Source organism: Lissotriton helveticus, chromosome 1_1, assembly GCF_964261635.1.
Source record: "Lissotriton helveticus chromosome 1_1, aLisHel1.1, whole genome shotgun sequence".
Classification (NCBI taxonomy): Eukaryota; Metazoa; Chordata; class Amphibia; order Caudata; family Salamandridae; genus Lissotriton; species Lissotriton helveticus.
The window spans coordinates 890,750,320-890,772,126 of record NC_136057.1 but is presented as its reverse complement, the minus strand read 5'-3'; the positions used below and the strand labels follow the sequence as shown (position 1 = coordinate 890,772,126).

The 21,807-nt window shown below is 47.9% G+C and overlaps 1 protein-coding gene across 2 annotated transcripts in view; it reads left to right on the top strand.

The window, feature by feature from the left end:
- The window catches only part of SCAF11 (SR-related CTD associated factor 11), an 864,597-nt gene that overhangs the window by 746,568 nt on the left and 96,222 nt on the right, over positions 1–21,807 (top strand). For both annotated transcript variants that reach the window (XR_013607094.1, XM_078675739.1), the window contains exon 14: positions 3,928–3,984. Coding sequence is in view for 1 of the 2 variants with exons in the window: in XM_078675739.1 (XP_078531865.1) it covers positions 3,928–3,984 (57 nt within the window). In the remaining variant the exon portion in view is untranslated. The remainder of the gene's footprint in view (positions 1–3,927; positions 3,985–21,807) is intronic.

Here is a 21,807-nt window from a genome sequence, read left to right as displayed (position 1 = left end):
AAAAAGCATCTTTGGGATAATGCCAGAAAAGAGGTCCAGTGGCAACAGTCATTGGTTTAAAAACCGAGAGAATGTTTTACAGTTGCTTGCACTTCAAACTAGGGAATGCTTAGTGAAACATTTATAAAGACTATCCTAAATTCACACGGTGAAACTGTTAGTTAAGGAAGCAGTGCTACAGATTTTCAATACATAACTACTCTGTTGTACCATGGTAATTGGAAGCCTTCACAAGAACAAATTGAGAACTACTTATGGTCTACAAACCTGCATTAATCTATAAACTTGCATTAATCTACAAACCTGGATTAAATAACAGACTCTCGGAGATCCATGTTAGAAGGTGTTTTTTCACTACCTGAATTAGGCAAGGCATCAATCAGCATGCCTCCAGGTAAAACCACAGGCCTAGACTCTCTCCTAATAGAGTTGTACAAAACATTTCCCCATATACTTGGTCCTGTTATGTATAACTATTTACTTCCTTTGACAGTAGAGGGGTATGCCTTATTCCTGTAAGGAAGCTTCACAGCTATGTTTTGTGAAAAAAAAGATTCTTAACTGTGTAGCTCATATCGATCAATTTTACTAATCATTTGCAACTCACAGGTTATTCAAATATACTATCTGTATGATAGGCTGCAATGATCAGTGACTTGGTCAAACTCCTGTAACATGGCTTTATCCCTCTTGTGGGCACTACAGAGTATACAAAACCAGGCAACGGCAGTCTTTGAAATAGGAGCGTAACTAGCAATAACAGAAGATATGATTTGTTTGCAAGCAAAGAATGCATTCTGCAGGGTCTCTTGTCAATTTATCTGGGCAACCTTAGAAAACTTTTATTTTGGTTCTAATTTACTAAATCTGGTCAGAATCTTATATGGTGACCTTTTCAAACAGTGCATGTATGAGACAACTGTACTCTAAATTTGATAGGGGACACACACTATACCCCTCCCCCAATTCTCCTCCAGGTTCAGCTGTTTGCCCTTTACCCATTCTGTGAATCCTAAAAAATAAATCGATAAAACCTCCCACTATTCACTCTTTCTGTTACTCATGTATGCTAATGAGACCACTATCTATCATCTGACCCGTTGACTGCTGTGTATGCAGTCTAACTAGAAACGCAGACCTTAAATTAAGTGCCAGGATATTTACTAAATCAAACACAACTGAAATATTGTTTAATGAGCACTCGGAACATAACATACACTAGGTTTTATCATCAACTTAGGTTTTATCAGCAACTTATCTTAATGTAAACATATCAATGCAGGTTGAACAAATGGCAAAGAAGAATTGTGACTGCCACTACTCTCGAACTACTATTTTTAGAATGCATCTATGGAACCAGCTCGGGCTTGGCTTGATTTACAGATTTAATCACATAAAGATAATTATCCTGCCAGTGTTCCTTTATCTTTTTTGAGCCTTACCACTTTGGATTCCTCTTGGATTCTTTTGCAAGGTGAAATCTTCCTGAACTCCGTTCATATGGCAATTTTGTTCGTGTTAAGGATACTCACTTTAGTGTTTCCCCGGAACAAGAGGTCCTTGATGTTACCTGTCTCAAAAGGCATCAGTATAATGTGTTACAGGAGCTCTATTATACGCCAAAGAGACTGTGTACTTGGGGTTGTTGTAGTAACTGTTTTTGATGCTCTACTGTAGACTCATACAGTCTATTTATTAGGTCAATTGCAGTGAAATACAAAGGTGGTGGGAACAGGTGCAGTCCTTGTTTCCCCGGTACACACCTGCACGTGAGTTAAGATCAGCCACGCTTGGGTTGGTTAAACTTCCCAAGATAAAGAAAGTAAGATGGGGAGGAAAACGTTTCTCCTTTCTTGCCTCTAAATTATGGAATTCAACTCCTATTCATTTGAGAAAGGAATTGAACAGAAGGACGTTCCGCAGGGAAATTAAAACTTGGCTTTTTACTCAATAATAACCTACGATTGCGCTGTGATCTGTTCAGTTTTTCCCTAGCGCCAGGACGCCTCCGCAGCAGTGCGCTTTACAAATATTTTCATTCATTCATTCAACAGGTCTTAAGAGAAGTAAATGCACTAATAGATTTTAAACTTTTTCTAAATCCTAAGCTGATCATTTTAAACCTCTGCCCCCAACCCTTCCGAGATTCTGGATGGGTTTATAGAAATTGTATATTTTATAGTAGTTTCAGCAAGATTATGTATTACCAGATCATGGCTTGTTTAACCACCCAATGTGAGAAAATAGCGGGCAGAGATCGTTATCAATGTGATGGAGATATCCTATTCTGCAAGGCCATTTAAGACGCACAAACAATTGCAGAATGTTTAGTATCCAATTATTAACTTGATGTACTTACTCGTCCTCCAATAGTAATACTGGAATATTTTTTTAATTTTTTTTTTCATTATTTCATATGCTCTTATGTGCCCTTTTCTGATAGATTGATCATCTGACTATTAACATCTTCATGACAATTGGCACCATAGTATCTTGAATCATAGGAATTTACCACTGCTCCTGTGTAAAGTTCTTACAATTGAACTTTGACAGCTTTGAACTATAACTTTCACACGATGCCACATTACTTGGATTCACTTCCAAAACCACCCTGAAGAAATACTTTCTCAAAGCAACAGTTGGCCTGGTACCAGCTCTCTCCTAAAGTAAATGAAACCGTTTATTTTAGACAGTGACTTCAGGGCTGCTGTTGAAGCCCTCATACTCTCACAGTTGGTTGATGGTAACGCCATGCTCCCTGGCCTCCCTGATGCCACACTGGCACCCCTTAAGGGCATCTTACATGCCGCTGCACATTTTATCAAGTGCCTGAGGAAATATGATCACATCACCTCCATTGTGATAGCACTCCATTGACTCCCCTTCCTGGTTCATACCATTTTCAAAACCAGCGGCAAGATTTACAAAGCTGTGACTGCCAGCAACCCCACTTATCTTATTGAAACACTCACCATCTCTGGTCGTTCTTGGCACAACGAGGACACCATTAGACTGCAAACTAAGAGAATATAAAAAAGAAAAAAACAAGGCATTCAGGATCTGGAACAACATCCCAATATTCATCAAGACCTCCCCAACACTGCTCCCATTTAGGAAATAGTTTGACTCTCCTTTTAAATGAACACTACCTTATAATGCATTAACAGTCCACAGCCCAGCCACCTCTATGTATACTTGTTTTTGACCCTGTGCAATGCTCCGCTGCCTTTTGGATAGTTTTGCACTACACAATTTCCATATACATACAGTTTTGGGGGGAAATGAAGTATCTCTATCGGTAACACATTATAACCTGTTTATTAGAATATGGCTATTGTAATCATTTTATCTCCCTCAAGGTCAAGGAGAAGGGAAATTTGCTAACCAGTAATCCCAGTTCTACTAAAGTGAACTCTGCATTGAAATTATAAACACTCCTCCTTAGTCTGGGGATATAGGAGGAGTAATTTAATTGCATTCCAGGCCGGATCCTACAAAAGGAACTGGGGCATGATGAGATCCTACTGGAGTGTGCTTCATTAAAATCTCAAGACTGCAGTCTAGGCCATTATATTATCACTCTTTTCTTTCATTATGCCTTCAAAAAATCTTTCTGGAATAGTTTTTTGTCATTTTAAATAGCCTTTACCCAATCTATCTTCCAGGTAGGCTACCAAAGATATCTTTTTTTTAATTGTATTTTATAAATTGTTCAATTTATTTATTTTATACCGTGATGTTGTGCATGGGCTGGCTATTCAGTGCTTAGGACTTCAATGGGGAGTTCTGTGATTAAATATAAGCAACTTTTGAACAGTCAGTAATTGATGCTAATGCTGGTTAGCCACTACACTAATTGTGTTGTGCTTGCTTGTTTGTAAAGAAACGTCAATTCAGATAGCTTATCATCCTTGTTTCTCTCAATAGGAAAACATTGGGCAAGTGAGGCAAATTACTTTGACACCGGTCACCACAGTGGAGAAGGTAAACAAACATTTTATCAGTTTATGAAGAGGAATTGTAACTTAATATTGCACGTTACATATTTTAAGTAAAATTGTTTTATATGTACGTTTTTAGGGAGGCGTTTTCGTTCTTGTACAGTAAACAGAGTATCATTTAATTGAAGTTTCTGTCACTTTTCTACAGATCACCACTTGTTAGCACCAGATTTGATGGTGGAAAAATGAAGTTCCACCTTTTTCCTACTGATAAGTCTTAAGATCTGTCCTATGCTCAAATGACACAAAAATTATTCCCTACACTTTGCTGCAGTTTGTCCTGTTTTTTGTTGTATCCATCAGGCTGTTGGTATGAGCTTTCCATTTTTTGACTGATTATAGCTCTAAGTTTGGGTAAAGCAGTGCATAATTGGTATGCTAAAGTAGCATCATGCGCTCAGCACCGACTAGAATTGTGCACCTCCTGCCATCACTTGTTGACTTTCATTCTAGGTACATCATAGCTACAAATCAACTAAACTTGTGTTCCATGTGAAGCTGTAATCCTTCATGCATATTCTGTTATAGTCTCTGTGTGGAAGAATTCCTTTCACAGCTAAAAATCTGTCACATTGCAGTTGAAAGAAACAGGAATGCTAATAACCATTGTCAGTTAATCACACCACCACAAATATTTACGAAATCAAAAGAATGGAAACAGACCTCAAATAAATGTGAGCACGGTAGACATGTTACCCTACAACATTACATTAGTTGATAAATTACAATAAATTATTAAACAAGTCTCAATGCCGAAGTTTTGTAGGGATTCATTGCTTTAGCTACCCCTTAGGTAAAAAACTTTCACCTTTGAGCTTTTGATGTACTCCTCCCAACCATCTGTAAACACTGGCCCGCCCACAATCCTTCATCTAAAACAAAATAGATGTCTATTGGCTTTCACCTTCTCCCCAAACCCTCTCCTCTGCAGGTATCACTTGATTTGCTCGTAAGTCACTGAGGGAACACTCACCAGTGGCAGTCTGACATTTCTGCTCACTATGTAGATGCTGTTTGAGCTGTGACCCTCAACTTTGTAGGAATGGGGAGTGAGTGGTGTGCGTAAAAGTGGCCAAATACCTGGCGTAGGAAGATCACAGCGATTGTCATTGTACTTAAGCTGTTTCCGATAGTGGCAGCCCTGCACTTATGGTCTGAGGCTTTAGCATCCAAGAGAGTCCTGGTCCCACGCACACAAAGCCTTACACAACCAAGGACCAGGATACCTCAACAGCCGCCTCAACTTCTACGCTCCCACGCGCCAGCTTCGATCGACCAGCCACGCCCTCGCCGCCGTCCCCCGCATCCGAAGAGCCACCACAGGAGGAAGGTCCTTCTCCTACCTGGCCGCCAAGACTTGGAACTCCCTTCCGACCCACCTCCGCCTGACCCAGGACCACCTCGCCTTCAGGAAGCAGCTCAAGACCTGGCTATTCGAGCAGTAGCGAACCCCCCCCCCCCCCAGCGCCTTGAGACCCTCCGGGTGAGTAGTGCGCTATACAAATGCTCTGATTGATTGATTGATTGATTGATTGATTCCTTGTCGGACAACATGGCAGTGGTGCAGGCCATAAATGGACAAGCTGACAAGTGCCCCTGGTTCTTTGTTTACTAAGGGAGTTAGTGAGAGCTTGTCTGCACAACAATGTTGAGTTCAGGGTGAGACACATTCAGGGAGTCAAGAACGTGGCAGCTGACAGACTCTCGTTTTTAGTGGCTCCATTTCTGGGAGGCCTGGCCACGAGTGAGAGCAGAGATGACCGCCTTCCCTGCACACCTCTGGTATATTCTCCGGTGGAACAGCGCTTAAAGAAACTGGGGGAACTTTCCCTTCCACCGGGGACCAGGAGGTGATATAACTCCTATGTTTCCACTTTTTTTAAAGTCTCTGGGGCTTAGGGTCAGGGTTAGACTCCGCTGGAGCACAGGGTTCAATTATTTGGACTGTGGGCAAAAGAACAGGGGAAGAGCTATTCTTGGGTCCAAGCCACTTGGCAACTGTGAGTCACAATGCAAAACTTATGGGGTTGCAGTATCCAGCCAAAACCTTCCTCATTCGGGCTGATCTCAAAGGTTTGGGCTACAGAAGATCAAGGTACCAGACACAAGGGCACCTATCGAATTCAACACACTACAAGGCATGATAGAGGCGGTTAACAAGGCCACAAATTCCCCCTTCGAGGCCAGTCGCTTTGCAGCGGCATTCAGCCTGGCATTTTTTGGGTCGTTTAGAATTAGCAAATTGGTATCTAGATCCAAAAAGGATGGGTCTGATGACGCTTTATGTAGCCAGGATGTCAAGTTGACAAGTAACTCTCTAAAGATACATGTCAGAAGATCCAAAACTGACCAGGCGGGGCGAGGGACAGAAGTAGTGTTACAGCCTTTGGGGGACAAAAGGTACTGCCCAGTTGCGCTGGTCAGCGAATATTTAGCCATCCTCCCGAACTCAGCAGGAATTTTTTAATCCATGCTGATCTGGTGCCACTCACAAAATTCCAGGTGTACCGGATTATGATGACTTTCTTGGTGTTGTCAGGACATGCTCACCCAGACAAGTTTTCTAGTCATTCTTTTAGAATTGGGGCAGCCACCGCGGCTTTCAAGGTTCGCCTCTTTCCGGAGCACATTAAAAAGGTGGGACACGGGGGGGCGTAGCTGGCGGCTAACCAAGATGGCCGCGACCTAGTGAGGCTCCGAGGGTGAGACCGACTACCCATAAATATCCGGCCAGTTATCCTGCTCCAGCATAGCCCCAAGCTCAAAATTCCTGTGGCAGAAGTGAACCGGCACACATCTACCTTGCTCCGAGCTCTCAGAGCCTTCGGAGCCCAGAGCTGCATCGAGTGCGAGTTTGAGGCCTACAATCACGTTGCAAGCACCAGCCTAGATTTGAGACGACCGCCGGTTGAACGCCATCGACTACCGGCGCGCCGCACTACGGAGCACAGCTGAGGCGGCTGGTGAGTGGTGTGACTGCCCTCCCCCCGCCCGGCTTTGCCCCCAACGCGCTGACGGGATAAATTGCTGTTGCCTTCCCGCCGCACTCCTAACCTGTAGAGACCGGGAACCTGAAGGTCCGCTGCTGGTGCCGAGACCTGCCGCAGCCCGGACTCACACCCTTCACACCCCTCTGTGACTCACCGGCTCCGAACACGCTCCTGCTCTTCTGCCGCCTGTTGGGGCGCGGCAGCCCCGGTGCTGGAGGCGGCGGCCCACCGGAGTGTGGCGTGATACTAGACTCTGGGCCCCCCCTGTAGAACCAACGGCGTGGTGACTGGGTGGATGCTACTCGTGCCTGGGTCCTGCACACCCTCGCACCACATTGACGACGTGTGCGGTGGACGGGGCAGCGCGAGGATCGACACGCAGCTTGGCAACAATCACTAAGCGCTCTCTGTCCCGGGTCTGGCTGCCTTTCATTCGGCCGACGGTGCAGACCCGCCAACTACGCGCCCGCTGGACTTCCCCAGTGTGACCCGAAGGGGTACTCCTCAATCCTCTCACAATGAGCGGCAGAGGTACTCGTGGGGCTCAGCAGAGTAAACTTGATCAATTTGCTTACGCCAAAGACTTTCCCCCACTGACGGAGCAAAAGAGGGCAAGGGCAAAGGGTGCGGAGGGCGGCACTGTCCCTGCAGTAACGTTGGAAGACATCATGGCGGCCCTACATCAGGTACAGACCATGGTGGGCGCGATTTCGACAGATGTCACACTTCTGCGGGCAGACTTACAAAAAATGTCGTCTAGGGTCACTGCGGTGGAACAGGTCACGACGACACTCACCTCGGACACTGCGTCGCTGCTTAAACCCGTGACGCAATTAGAGGAAGACAACAAATTGCTGACAGACAAGATGGACGAACAAGAAGGGCACTCTCGGCGCAACAATATTCGCATAATTGGCCTTCCAGAATCGGAAGGGGGGGCCTGCCATGGACCTTTATGTAGAGGACCTTGTGAGAAACACACTGCAACCAAAAGGCCTCTCCAATTTTTTCTCGGTGGAGCGGGCTCACAGGGCACCAGGGGGGCGCCCGCGCCGCGGGGTGCGACTGAGACCTGTTATAGCGCACATATTCAATTTCAGAGATCGCGACGCCATTCTACAGACAGCGAGGGTCGCACCACCCATACGGATTCAAAATTCCGAAGTTTCAATTTTCCCAGACTACACGACAGCGGTGGCAGCGCGACGCAGGAGTTTCATTGAGGTGAAAAAGCCACTGAGATCTCGCGAATTGCCCTATTCCATGCTCTTCCCGGCACGCCTCAGAGTGGTGGCTGATAAAAAAAACCTGTTTTTTTGATACTCCGGAGGAGGCACACGACTGGCTCGAGGGGTGGCGTCCGGCGGAGGGCTCTGGCAGACGGAACGGGAGGCGCAAACGACAAGGACAGACCGATGAGGCTGACATAACCGGGCAAGAGGAGAAGGATGAGGCCAACCCGACCGCAGACTCTGGGGAATGACTTCTGCTACCTCAAGGGAAGTACTTCTCTTTTTCCTCTGTGAACTGTGTCCTGTGAGACCGAACTTTACCGGTTGGGATTCACCTCCCTTACTTGCTACTGAGACCTTTAACGATGAGCTGGAACTCTGGAACTGTTCTGGATCTATCTGGTCCCCCTTGGACTTTCACCCCCTATGCTCTTGTAGGCAACGTTGTTTTTTGACAGGGATCATGAGCACTCTGCTGAGTTGGGGTGGCGGGCAGTTTCGAGTCCGCACGGCAGGGAGTCAGGGAGGGGAGATGGAGGGGGGTATGTTTGTTGTTTTTTATGTTTCATGTTCTTGCGATGCTCAGATCTAAACTGAACGGCACGGTGTTTTGGTTCACAGAAACTGACTGTTACCTCTTTAACACACTGATCCACAGGGGCCCCGAGGACTCGAAATCTGATGATGGGGGTTGACACATACGCTGTTCTACAGGACGGCTCGGCTGGAATAACCCCGTCCCTACCTATACTCACATGGAATGTCCGAGGCCTAGGTGACAAAATCAAAGGAGGTCTGGTCTTGAAATGCATTAAAAGGGAGGGTGCGGCAGTGGTACTCCTACAGGAGACGCACCTCACTGGCACGGCCACGTAGGCAATGGACAGGTGAGGTTTTCAGATGGTGGCCCACTCCGAATTCACCTCCGGATCTAGGGGAGTTGAAGTCCTAGTAAAAAAACAATTCCCTTTACTCATAAGGTCTGTTAAGTCTGACACTGCGGGTAGATTTGCTGCAATACATGCACAGTGGGAGGGGAAACCCTTCAATATTGTCTCAGTCTACATTCCACCTGCCTTACAGGCGACGGCACTATCAGACCTTAGCGCTTTCCTGCTGGGGCTCCCTGAGGGCGACTTGCTTCTTGGGGGGATTTCAATTTGGTGGCTGATAGCTCGATGGACAGAGTCCCTCCGAAGCTAGCTGTAGCTGGTACATCACGGTTGGGGGGGCTTCCTGACGGCTATGGGACTAGAGGACCTTTGGAGGAAGTACAATCCCCTGGAACGCCAGTTCACCTACCACTCCAGCGTCCATAATAGTCTCACCAGACTTGATTATTTTCTGGGCTCAGTGGGTGGCCCTGGCACTGTTGTCAAGGTAGAAATCCGACCACGGGGTATTTTAGATCATTCTCCCCTGATGATAACCTATGCACACCACCAGCCCGAACGGCGTCGGACCTATCCAATCCGCACTGCCTACCTCCACAATCCTAAGATCAAGAAAGAGCTAAAGGTGGGGACGAAACATTACTTCCGGGACAACACGGGCTCCGTGTCCTCCTCTCTCACTCTGTGGGAGGCCTACAAGACAGTGGTTAGAGGGCAGACAATTGCCTCCATTATAGCGGTTAAGCGTGCGGGGCAAGCGGAACTGCTAGCCCTGGAAACGGCAGTGGCTGAAGCAGAGACACAGCACGCGACTGACCCAAACCCCACTACGGCACACAGCTTACAGTTAGCACAACATCGCCACAGAACACACCTCACAGAGGGAGTCAAATTACAACTGTCCACTACACGACACATAATTTACGAGGTGGGTGACAAAGCGGGCAAATTACTCGCCTGGCTGGACAGATGTGACAGACGGGACAGGTGGCTAGCACAGCTGACATTGGAGGGAGGGAACCCTATTAGAGATCCACGCACAATAGTACACATGCTAGCACAACACTAGGAAACGGTGTACTCCTCTGCGTCCACGATTTCGGAGGAAGAGTCATACACCTACATCAAAGACCTCAAAATGCCCACATTGACAGCGGAAGAGGCACAGGCCTTGGACGAAGACCTAACGACCGAAGAGGTGCAGTTGACGGGTAAGGCGCTGGGGCCTAACGGTATACCAGTTGAATTGTACAAGCAACAGGCGGACACGCTTGCGCCGCATTTGCTGCATATGTTTACAGGAAGCTTGGAGGCAGGGGAACTTCCATTAGATCAACGCACGGCCACTATTGTAGCTATATTAAAACCAGGGAAGCCAGCTGACCAATGTGCGTCCTACCGCCTGATTTCCCTTATCAACGCCGAGGCTAAAATCCTCGCTAAACTATTGGCACTGCGTCTCACGTCCCATTTACCCAAACTCATACATAAAGACCAGTCTGGTTTTATGCCCGGCAGGAACCCGGCGCTCAATTTAAGGAGAGTACATGGCGTACTGGCGCGAGCGACCTATCTACTAGAACCGGCGGTGATACTGTCCCTAGACGCGCACATGGCGTTTGACACGGTCCACTGGCCCTTGTTATTTGCGGTGCTACGCCATTTTGGCTTTGGCCCGAAGTTCTGTTCCTGGATCCGCCTACTGTATGAAAAGCCCATGGCACATGTTGCTGCCAACGGCCACATCTCGGCGGACTTTCCACTGTCCAGGGGCACGCGTCAGGGTTGCCCACTGTCCCCATTGCTGTTTGCCATGGTCCTCGAACCGTTGGCAGAATGGATAAGATGGGAGCCTACTATCAGTGGCCTCCGTTGGACGGATGAGTGGGAAGACAGAATATCTCTATATGCAGACGATATCCTATTATATCTCACCTCTCCCCAGCGCTCGATTAATACCCTTCTGGATGTCTGCAAGGCATACGGCCGAGCATCTGGCTATTCGATCAACTGGTCTAAATCCACCATGTACATACTGCACGGTCCCCCACCGCGCTTGCCGGACACCTGCCCATTACGGACTTCAGATAATGGATTTAGGTATCTAGGGATATACATCACAGCTAACCCAGCCGACTTCCATACACATAACCTACAGCCTCCTCTTGATCGTTTCAAACGTGACATACGACATTGGGAATCACTACCACTGACACTGCTGGGAAAGGCGGCTCTTTTTAAAATGATGGCCTTACCCCGTTTCCTCTATGTTTTAGAAAACACGCCCTACCCCGTACCAACCGCATACTAGAAAACCATTGCAGCGCATGTTTCGGTGTTGATGTGGGGTCCTAAGCCCGCACGTATAGCGCAGGCCAAGCTCACGCGAAGCTGGTACGACGGAGGCATAGCGCTCCCAGACATCAGCCTCTACTACTGGACATCACAGTTGAAGGTCATTAACCAATGGCTTCATCTCCCACAATCTGAACCGGCTCTAAAAGCAGACAGGACACAATTGGGGTTCTCTGGTATGCTGGCCCCCCTTTATTATAAATCCCTAGTCGCCACGAAGTTTGGCCCACTACAACACACACTTCACTATATGGCACGCGGCACTGACTGAAATGGCAGGGAGTATTAACACAGTTTAACTCCGTTGTGGGACACAAAGCAGCTGGGGAAACACAGACACTCCAAAGGCTTTGACCGCTGGGATGATATAGGCCTCTCGACCATTGGCGATCTTTGGCAGAAGGGACACGTGCTGCCCTTTGAGACACTGTGACAGCAATATGATCTGGCGCCAACAGAGCGTTTCCGGTATATGCAGATACGTCATGCATTGACGACGGCACTGACACCCGAAAAGATCATCCCAGAGGCGTCCCCGCTCGAGGACAGACTACTCACTGACTATATGCCGTCAAAGGCGACATCACTGACGTATCGTAAACTCGTAAACAATTTACCTGACCCTCTGGAGGCCTTGCGGGAGAAATGGTCGCACGACTGTGGAGACATTGATGACTCGGAGTGGCAGGAGGCGATTGCGTCTCCGAAGGAAGTGGGCATCTCATCACGTCTCCGCTTGGTGCAACTCCGCATACTACACAGATCATACTACACTAGAGACACATTGCATAAGATGAAACGGATTGCACACCCATACTGCCTGCGGGGATGCGGGGAAGTGGGGAACTTCTACCACACAATATGTGATTGCCCACGAATTGCACACTACTGGGTCCAGGTGATGCGCACCATGTCTCAATCAGAGGAACTTTCCATACTGCCTGACCCCAGGCGTTGCCTTTTAAATATATGGGAACCCAATGACCTCACACGCTGTGGGCAGAGCTGGATGACACTTGGCATGATGGTGGCAAAAAGAAATATAGAGCAGAAATGGGGTCAAACGGTGTCACCAACAATATCGGCTTGTAAGCACGATATGGACGCTGCGATGATTTCAGAGCAGGCAGTATTTTGCAAAAGAGGTTGTCCCAAGAAATGGAATAGGATTTGGGGGGCATGGAATAAGTATAGGGGGAACATTTATGACCCACCTTCTGATAATGATAGTTCTAGCTCTGATTCGGAATGATGCTTTGAGACTACTGTACTTGCTGGCGACCCGTGTTATGATTGATGGACAGAGATGCACCTGTATCAGTGCTATAATTCTACTGATTTCTGTTAACGAACTACTGTGCTTAAACTATTTTATGTTTTTGCATGACAAAGTAACGCACTGTTTTAAAAATATATATTTTTTAAAAGGTGGGACACTGGGACTCACGTAAGCTCGAGGAGTTGAACGGGCTCAGAGGGGATGGCTAGACACAAACAGAAGGATATGCTCAGAAGTGTCATCACTTTGTTTATGTATATTGTGCAGTGTCATATGGTTTTTCACTAGAGTTTGCCATATGTTATGTGTAACATCATTAAATAGTGTGTGGAAATTCATATCCATTTATTTCGCCAGGGTTCTAGGTGTGGGTGATCGCCGACTCGTGCGTCGGCAGGTTGGCACAATAGGTGGATCACAGGACTTGGAAGCATGTGTTCTACCAGACACAGTCTGGCTGGGGTACCCTGGCATGAGAGGTCACAGCCTGCTCAACAAACTGCAGCAGAGACTAGTGGGGGGAGGCCCCCCGAACATCAGAGTGGGTAGGCCCATCACTGTTGCATAACCATTATATGCCTTTTAAATGTGGTCAGCCATTGTTTGTCCCGCCTTCCTAGCCATATCAGTGACGGTAGGCCCTCAGTAACTTAGACTCCCAAACTAACTCTTTCCCTTGCCATTGTCCGTCACGATCAATCACTTTCTGTGATCCTCTCTCTACCTCCCTCTGCTAACCACGCAGTCCTTCAAAACCCTCCCCTTTGACTGGCCCATGCTCTTGCTAGTTTGCGACAAGGTTGTAATCTGTGCAGCCTCCAATGTGGAAGCAGTTAGAACCTCTTGGTTAAAGGAGATGTTATTGGAGTGTAGGAACACATTGATCGCATTCATCATACTGATGAACTGGTATGAAGTGCCACAACATAGTAAAAATAATATACTGTAGTGTAGATGATATATATTTAGTATGTCTCGCAGAGGGATCGAATCGCTTCCAGTGCTGCCCTGACACCACAAAGTCCAAGATTAGACTTGAATTCTCTAGACAGGAGTTGGGTTCACCTCCAGCAAGGTTCAGAGGCAGAGTGCAGCTCTGACATCTTCTGTTAGCCTTTAGCAATCCGTTACAGTAAAGCCGCTAGTGCTGCTTTCTGCAATCAACAGTAAAGTCCCAATCTCAAGTGTGCCCAAAACCTGAGAAACACCACAGAAGACTAACATGACTCGTACCTCCGACATAACATCCATAGCATGCTGCTGTGGCACATTGCACAGCCATTTAATCAATGTGTACTGTTCAGCAGGGACCCCCTAGTTGTCCATAAATCGGAAGCCCAGAGACCAAGCAACTGTAGGCCCTCCCAGCATGCTGCTACTCAGGCTACATGTCACCCTCCAGTTCTCTCAAACCCATAATCAACTAGTCATATCCAAATGAGTTGACGCATTTGGATATGACAAATATATCCCAGTTAGTTTAGCCCACTTTAGCCATGTAGCTTGAGCTATTTTAAATCAGTCCAGCAGATCACTGCTCGTGGAAGGGACCTGAAAATGCCACTTCTCTTGCATTTAGTGCCAGAGCGGCTCATCCGCAACCACTCAAAAAAGTAAAGGTATACTAGGTTCACAACAAGGACATTCAATAAGATACACTGTCATTTGTCCTCAGACATGCTCTAAAAGCCTTCGAAAGTTCATGGCACTATTAATCTTACATTTGAAGTAACAATGAAATAAAAAAAAACACAAAATGTATAAGCATGCAAATAATTATACATTTTATACCAGTTATTATAATATTCCCTCATTATGGGATCTTATACAAAAGCGGATGACAGTTACTTTTTTTGAGATTTTGACAAGATGTTTCACTAAACAAAGTTGCATTCGATGTTCCTTAAACCATATCCTAAGAAACATCATTTTAATACAAGGTTTCTTCTTTTGAAGTAGTTTATTCATAACAAAAAATGCTGTGCATTCTAAGAGGTCAGGATATTAACACTGATAATAACAGTATTTAAATACAATAAGTAACAAAGTGAAACTAGTTTTTTTTTTAAATGCCATAAATAGTAACAAATATCACTGAAGGAGATGAATATAAATAAAACATTGCAGCCCTTTACATTCTGAGTCTGCCTTGCATAAAAGTATGCATTTAAATTTGCAGTATTGTACTCGCAATAAAGAGAAAACAAACGGAGTATAAGCGTTTGAATACAACTTTGAAGATCTTATTTTTTTTCTGTAGGAGGAATTGGTTTAAATTTGTTAAATTATCTGTTTTTACAGTATGCTAAATCTGTTAATTAGCTTTGTTGGTGTGTGTTCCTTCTTAGATGGCTTCAGGTTCGTCTTGGCCCGGTATTCCAGGATGAATTCCTTAGTTAAATAAGTTTATCCAAAGCTACTTGCACAATAAGCCCAAAATGATGTTTACATTCTCCAAATGATAAAACAGCTCTTAAAGTAGGAAGCACACAAGTTGTCACTCCTAATTGGTACCACAGATGAACAACTGGATATAGGCTTCATAAGTTATATTTATTTTGTCCTTTTCTAACCGAATTACTTTAATGAAAATTCTGCTTCTCACATGTAGCCTAGGCATTCATACCTTACGCTCTACCACTCTTAAATGGTGAGGCACATCTCAGAGAGGCACCATATTCCATGCAGTAACAAGGGAGTCTTTTACACCTTTATACTGGTAGAGTACTCCTTCTGCCCATTGACATAGGAAGACTCATTAGACCTTAATAATTAAATATGCAGAGGCCTTTATTTTATCTAATTGTTTCTTCTGGCAGAGGTTGATCCCAGAAGTTAAGTAAATATTTCTAAGCAATTGATATTTGTATTAAACTTATCCTCTTTAAACATTGATTATTAAATTCTGTTCAACTGCACATCTAGCAAGTCGATGTTAAGTCAAATTATACAAGGTCATAGGAATACAGGAACAATAGTAATTCACTGTTTCCTAATTTCTGGGAAAGCAATTGGTACTCTTTAACCATGTTAAAGAGTTGAAGATCAATAACCGAGCCAATGGAAACCATAATTTGAGGGTTACTTTAAGGGACTTAATGGTCTAGATTTTTCTTGATCCCAGCCAAGTTAGTCCGTTACACCTCAAGAGTCTCGGTGACCGGATTAAGTTCCTGCTGTTCTTAATTAAGATCAGGTGCCTGACTTGGGCATTGTGCCAGTGGTGGGGAAACGTTACCAGATGAGGAAAACTAAATGATAGCAGGAGTAGTTGGAAATATTTACAGCACATTTGTCACCTCTCTGAAGCCGCTGAGCTCCCATGCTGTGATGCAAAGGCATGATCTGGACCTCTCAGAAGCAATATAGATGTTTTCTGATGACCTTTCCATTGATAAAAACGATGCTGCCAGGCTTCTCCTGAATACACGAAAAGAGGCCATTCAACCTCCGCTGGAATAAGAGCTCTTCATTGGCTTCCCTTACAGCAACGGGTGAAATTTAAGGCGCTGTGTCTGGTCCACAAAGCTATCTATGGGGAAGGCGCTAGAGACATTCAACAAATGTTTAGGCCTTACCTCCCAGCCCGTCCCTTAAGATCCAGTAAGTTAGGCCTCCTTCAGATTGGCAGAATTAGAAGAGTAAGATGGGGGGGGACGGACCTTCTCACACTGCTGCAAAGCTATGGAACGAACTGCCTAATTCCATTAGGTTTCAATCTAATAGATGGCTCTTTAGGAAGGAATTGAAGACATGGCTGTTTGTTTCAATATAATCAGATAACGTAGTTCGCACCATTCCCACTTACACCAGCGCCAAGACGCCACGGCATTCGAGCGCTATATAAGCTTATATCCTATCCTATTAGAGGCAGGGTTTATAGAGCTGATAAATGCAGGCCTGCTGGTGTCCTGTCAAATATTTAGTGTTGCAGCAAAGACTGCAGATATGTTAGAATATGGCTATCTTCACTTCATTGCCATTCATTGTTCATTATGGCTAATGCTAACTAGTCTCATGCCATATTCCCCAGACTGTCCATTGCCTGGAAGAGTGACAAAAATAGGTCGGCATTGTCAATCAATCATTTGTAAAGCGCACTACATACCCGCGAGGGTCTCAAGGTGGTGGGGGGGGCTACTGATCGAACAGCCAGGTCTTGAGTATCCTCCTGAAGGTCAGCTGGTCTTGGGTCTGACGTAGGCTCAGTGGGAGGGTGTTCCATGTCTTGGCAACGAGGTGGGAGAAGGATCTCCCACCGGTGGTTGTTCTTCTGATGCGCGGGACAGTGGCGAGTGAGAAGTCGGCGGAGCGTAGCTGGCAGTTGGGGATGTAGAAGGAGAGCCATCTGTTGAGGTAGGCTGTGCCGGTCTTGTGGAGTGCCTTGTGTGCGTGGGTGAGAAGTTTGAAGGACATCTTCTTGTTGACGGGGAGCCAGTGCAGGTTTCTCAGGTGGGGGGTGATGTGGCCGTGGCGTGGTATGTCGAGGATCAGTCGTGCCGAGGCATTTTGGATGCGTTGTAGTAGTTTGATGAGCTTGGTCGGGGCTCCTGCGTAGAGGGCGTTTCCATAGACTAGTCCCCTGCTGATGAGGGCCTGGGTGACTGTCTTTCTTATATCTGTCGGGATCCATCTGTAGATCTTGCGGAGCATGCAGAGGGTGTTGAAGCAGGAGACTGCGTTGACTTGCTTGGTCATTGAGAGCGTTGAGTCACGGTTGATTCCCAGTTTGCGTGCAGGGTCGGTGGGTGTCGGGGCTGCCCCCAGTGCTCTCGGCCACCAGGAGTCGTCCCAGGCTGAAGGGTTGGAGCCGAGGATGAGGACCTCCGTCTTGTCCGAGTTCAGCTTCAGAAGGCTGTTCTTCATTCAGTCGGCACGCTGACGTCAGTTTCCTCCTTTTCCGCGTGCAACACGGATCCGTAATAAGCAGTTCCTCTGGCCTGTTTACAGGCCCCCTTTGACGATTCGCGTTGGGAACAGTGTGCACTACCTTCGGACTTTAAAACATGTTCCTCCTGTTCGCAGCAAATATCTGCGACTGACCCACACCATATCTGCATGTGGTGTCTGGGTAAACACCACAACACGACGGATTGCGACGCCTGCCAACACCTCATGCCGAAGTCCCGGCAGGAGCGCAGGATGAAACTGCTTTTGGCTCGCCTGTCCCGGTCAGAGTCATCACAGCCCCCCGGCCTCCTCTTCGTCTGCAGGCCCCGGTGGCAGTGGGTTCCATTTGCAACGTCTTTCGACGTCTGGTTCCCGGGTGCGTCGCTCTCCCCTTCCAGGTAAGTCACGGCACATGTCGCCGAGGTCCTCGACCTCCCTTCCCTCTGTTGTCGGGGGCACTAGTTCCTGGAATTCTCGGGACATGCGCCCCCGGGAGTCGTCCCTCCCCTATCCGCCTTATCCTGGAGCGCGGCAACTTGGACCCAGATGTAGGCCTTTGCCGCTGCCCTGCAGGCCTCTCTTGGGTCCCTTCCTCTCCCTGGGGCGTCCTCGGAGCCTCCGCTACGTGTGGGGTCTCCGGCGGACTCGCCGGCGGTTTCGTCCCCGTTGCCGACTGCGCCCCTTGCCCCTAGAGATATGGCGTTGTCAGGGCGCCACCCGGCTGGGTCCCCCTCTTTGACCCATAGCACCCCTACCACGCCGCGGAGTCCAGTGGGGCTTCCTGTGGCATCCCAGGTGGTTACTTGCGCTCGTAGCTTTGCTTCAAGCTTACCTCGGCCTTCCGGACTGGCGGTTGCCTGTTCGGAGGGGGTGTTGGCGCCATAGACTCCGACTCCATTCCTTACTTCGGAGTCCGAGCCTGTTGTGGTTGAGGCCGAGTCGGCGCCGGACGAGGCCGAGTCGGCGCCACACGAAGCAGTGTCGGCGCCGGACAAGGGCGAGTCTGCACTGGACAAGGCAGCGCCGGCCGAGGTCGCCCTGGTGCCGCTTCAAGGTCAGATTATTGATTGCTCTCCGGAGGCTTCCAGGGGGAGTTTCGCATCGCCTCAATGTCTGGCGGTGCCAGATCTGTTCTTGCCTCTCCCCCCCTTGGAATTTATGGCCCCGGCGGGCTGCCCGCCTCCCCGGGAGCCCCATCAGGACCCTCATTTGTCAAATGGGCTTCCTTCATTTGGACATTGGTCTTATCCTCTGTTTATTGGTCAACCCCCTTGGCGTGGGAGGCTCAGTTTACAGCCCTCGCCCACAGATGAGTTACTGTCCCCTCCTCGGAGGGCTACAGAGGCTGGTGCATCGTTTATAAGAGTTGTTTCTTTGGCCGCCCGCATTTTGAGTATGCAGCCTCCTTTTCGGTCTCCCTGCCTGTTTACCCTCTTTTGGATGTCCTCCACCAGGGTTCGGGGAATGTAGAACCGCTTCTGCCTTTCGAATCTATGCTTTATGATGCCCTTTTGGGCACCTGGACTCGGCTGGCGTCGGATGATCTGGTGGCTTGTTCTATCATGCACCGCCACCGCCCTCGCCCTGCTCCAAATGATTCAGTTTGCTTATTTGTTCATCCAGACGTTCAGGGGTTTGCTCTGCAATCTGCTTTCCCTTCCTTGCCTCAGATGCTGCTTCCTCCCTCCCGGAGTCCAGATGGCTGGAGTTGTGGGGTCGTAATATTTTCGGCTCCCCTAGCGCAGCTCTTTGCTCACTCAAACAATGTGTCTCTTGACTCTGTCTACTTCTGCCCTTTGGTACTCTGCTGAGTCTCTTCTATCTTCCACCTCTGAGGGTGCTCCTCCATCTTATCCGTGACAGCCGTGATCTGGCGGAATTTATTATCCGCTCGGCCCTGTAGACTGCGGATTCCTTAGGCCGAGCTATGGCTGGTTCGGTTGCACTACGCCGCCATGCTTGGTTCCGGGAGGTAGTCTTTCCGGAGAATATCCGGGAAAGCCTTGTTGACCTACCCTTTGATGGGGTCCTTTTGTTTGCCCACGCTGATTCAACCGTTCTGCGCCTCCTTGCGGGCTTTCGCCCTCCCCCATAGGTCTGTTCTTCGCAGGTCTCAAATTCTCATGTTCTGGGGTGGTTACCCTTTCATTTAGCGTCCACCAGTTGCACTATGCGTTTTTGGGCTGGCAGTGAGCCTACTGTGGCGGTGTTCTACAGGTTGTTTGTGTTCTGTCCTCCGACTGTGGTTTGCCCTCAGAGAGGTTCCCCTGTTTTTCTTGGGGGCGTGCTATACTCCAAGTGCGGTACCTGTATGCTTTTGTGTAGGTCCGCCATGCGGCCATGTAGATACCTTTGGGCTCTCTACGTCTACTGACGCCATTATCTTACCATTGGACGGTGTTCAGTGTTGTGCCTTTTGGCGCTGTCTCCTGTAGGCCATGGGTCTCGCCTTGCTTGAGACTTGCATGTGTGCCTCATTCGCCTCTTCTAGACGTTTTTGGTGTATTTCAACACGCTTCTAAATGCAGCTACCTCCTGCCATGGGTGCACTTGGTGGGTTCCTCGTGGCTTGCCCCTTTTGATATATATATATATATATATATACTCTCGGATTGCTTGTTTTTTATTAGCACGTTTATAATGCACTTCGGTGCCTTTTCCTGCTTCTTCGGCACTGAGGGTTCCTAGCGTTCCGCTCCCTGGGGTGGACCTCCGCTTCTGGATGCTCTTTTCTTTGAGTTCATGTACTACACAGTCCCTCTCTTCTGTGAGGGGTGCATTTCCCCTCCGGGTCGCAGGTGGTGGTCTGGAGATCTGAGGTTCTTCTCAACAGCCATGCGTGTTCTTCTTCACAGTTCCTATTGGCACCTTCGGTGCCTCTCATGCCACTCCCTTCAGGTGTCTTTTTTCCTATGGGTATCACCCTAATCTATGTCTGCTGTGCCTCCTGGACAGCTCCTCTGATGCAGGTCGGCACAAGTGCTGCGTCCCTGTCTCTCATGGGTGAGTTTTCCCCTTGACCTTTGAACTGCCTTCTTGGGCAGTCCTGTACTCAGCTACGCCACCTTATTGTCTCCGTGGCAGTCTGCTCTGTGCATATTCTCGCTGTGGTCCGCCTCTGCGTGCTTCAGCGCGGTACTGTCCGCCCCTGCCGCCTTTTTGTGACTCGGTGTGCATTTGGCGTGTCTTTTGTTCCTGCCTGTACTTCTGAGTCGTTGCTCAGTTCCTGCCTCTTGCCCTTTGCTTTCTGGATGCTGCCTCCCTTGCGTGGGCTAGCCTGGTAGGCTCTGGTTACGGCTCTCCATGTGGTCCTCTAGCTTTGGTTGGTGTCAACTTAGTGCACCACTGAGCTCTGGGAGTAGACCTTCTTCCTCCCTCCGGTATGAACTCTCTCTTCTATTCTGGGATATGGCTAGTGCAGTGTCTACATCTCATACTCACACGGGTATGGATTCGCGCCATTCTGGCACTCTTGTGATACCTTGTCTCCCGTTGTCTTTTGCTCTCCGGGCTGCTTGGGTTGCTGACTGACTGCACCGCCACATCTTTCCCCATAGTCCGTCACTCTGTTGCCGGCTCCGTGCTTTGGGCACTTTCTGTTGTTCTGTCGCAGACCCACCTCCCCCTTGTGTTATGGCTGTGATATCTATTCTAAGTTAAGGAATTTGCAGCCTGATGTCTCTATCAGATGTACGAGTTACTTAACTTCGGTAACGATGTATCTGGTAGAGACGTTGTCTAGCCACAGATTCCTTAACACCCACCGATCCTCCCCGTTCTGCAAGGACCTTGCCAGGTGGGCTTCTCCACTCTGCCTCCTTTCAGTTGGCATTGGTTTTGATCCAGGGTGCTCACATTGGTGCAACCCTTTTAAGAATTGCCATATGCAGCTGCCTTCCACCAGGTGGCTTCCTTTCCTGTAGAGCGTTGCTTTTTGATTCACCTTCTCCAGGAGGCTGTTATTCTTCTCCTGCTGCCTTCCCTCCCTCCCGCCTTCTCCATCGACTCAGGCCTCTTGTCTCCTCTACAGTAGTCTTCTTTGGGGATCTGCTGGGCTGTGCGTCGGCCTTCCATTACTTTAGAGGAAGTGCCATTCTTTCCATGAATCCCACAGTGGATTGTTGCTCTTCCTGTGCTCCTCCCTTGTTGGCCGGCACAGTTCTGCGT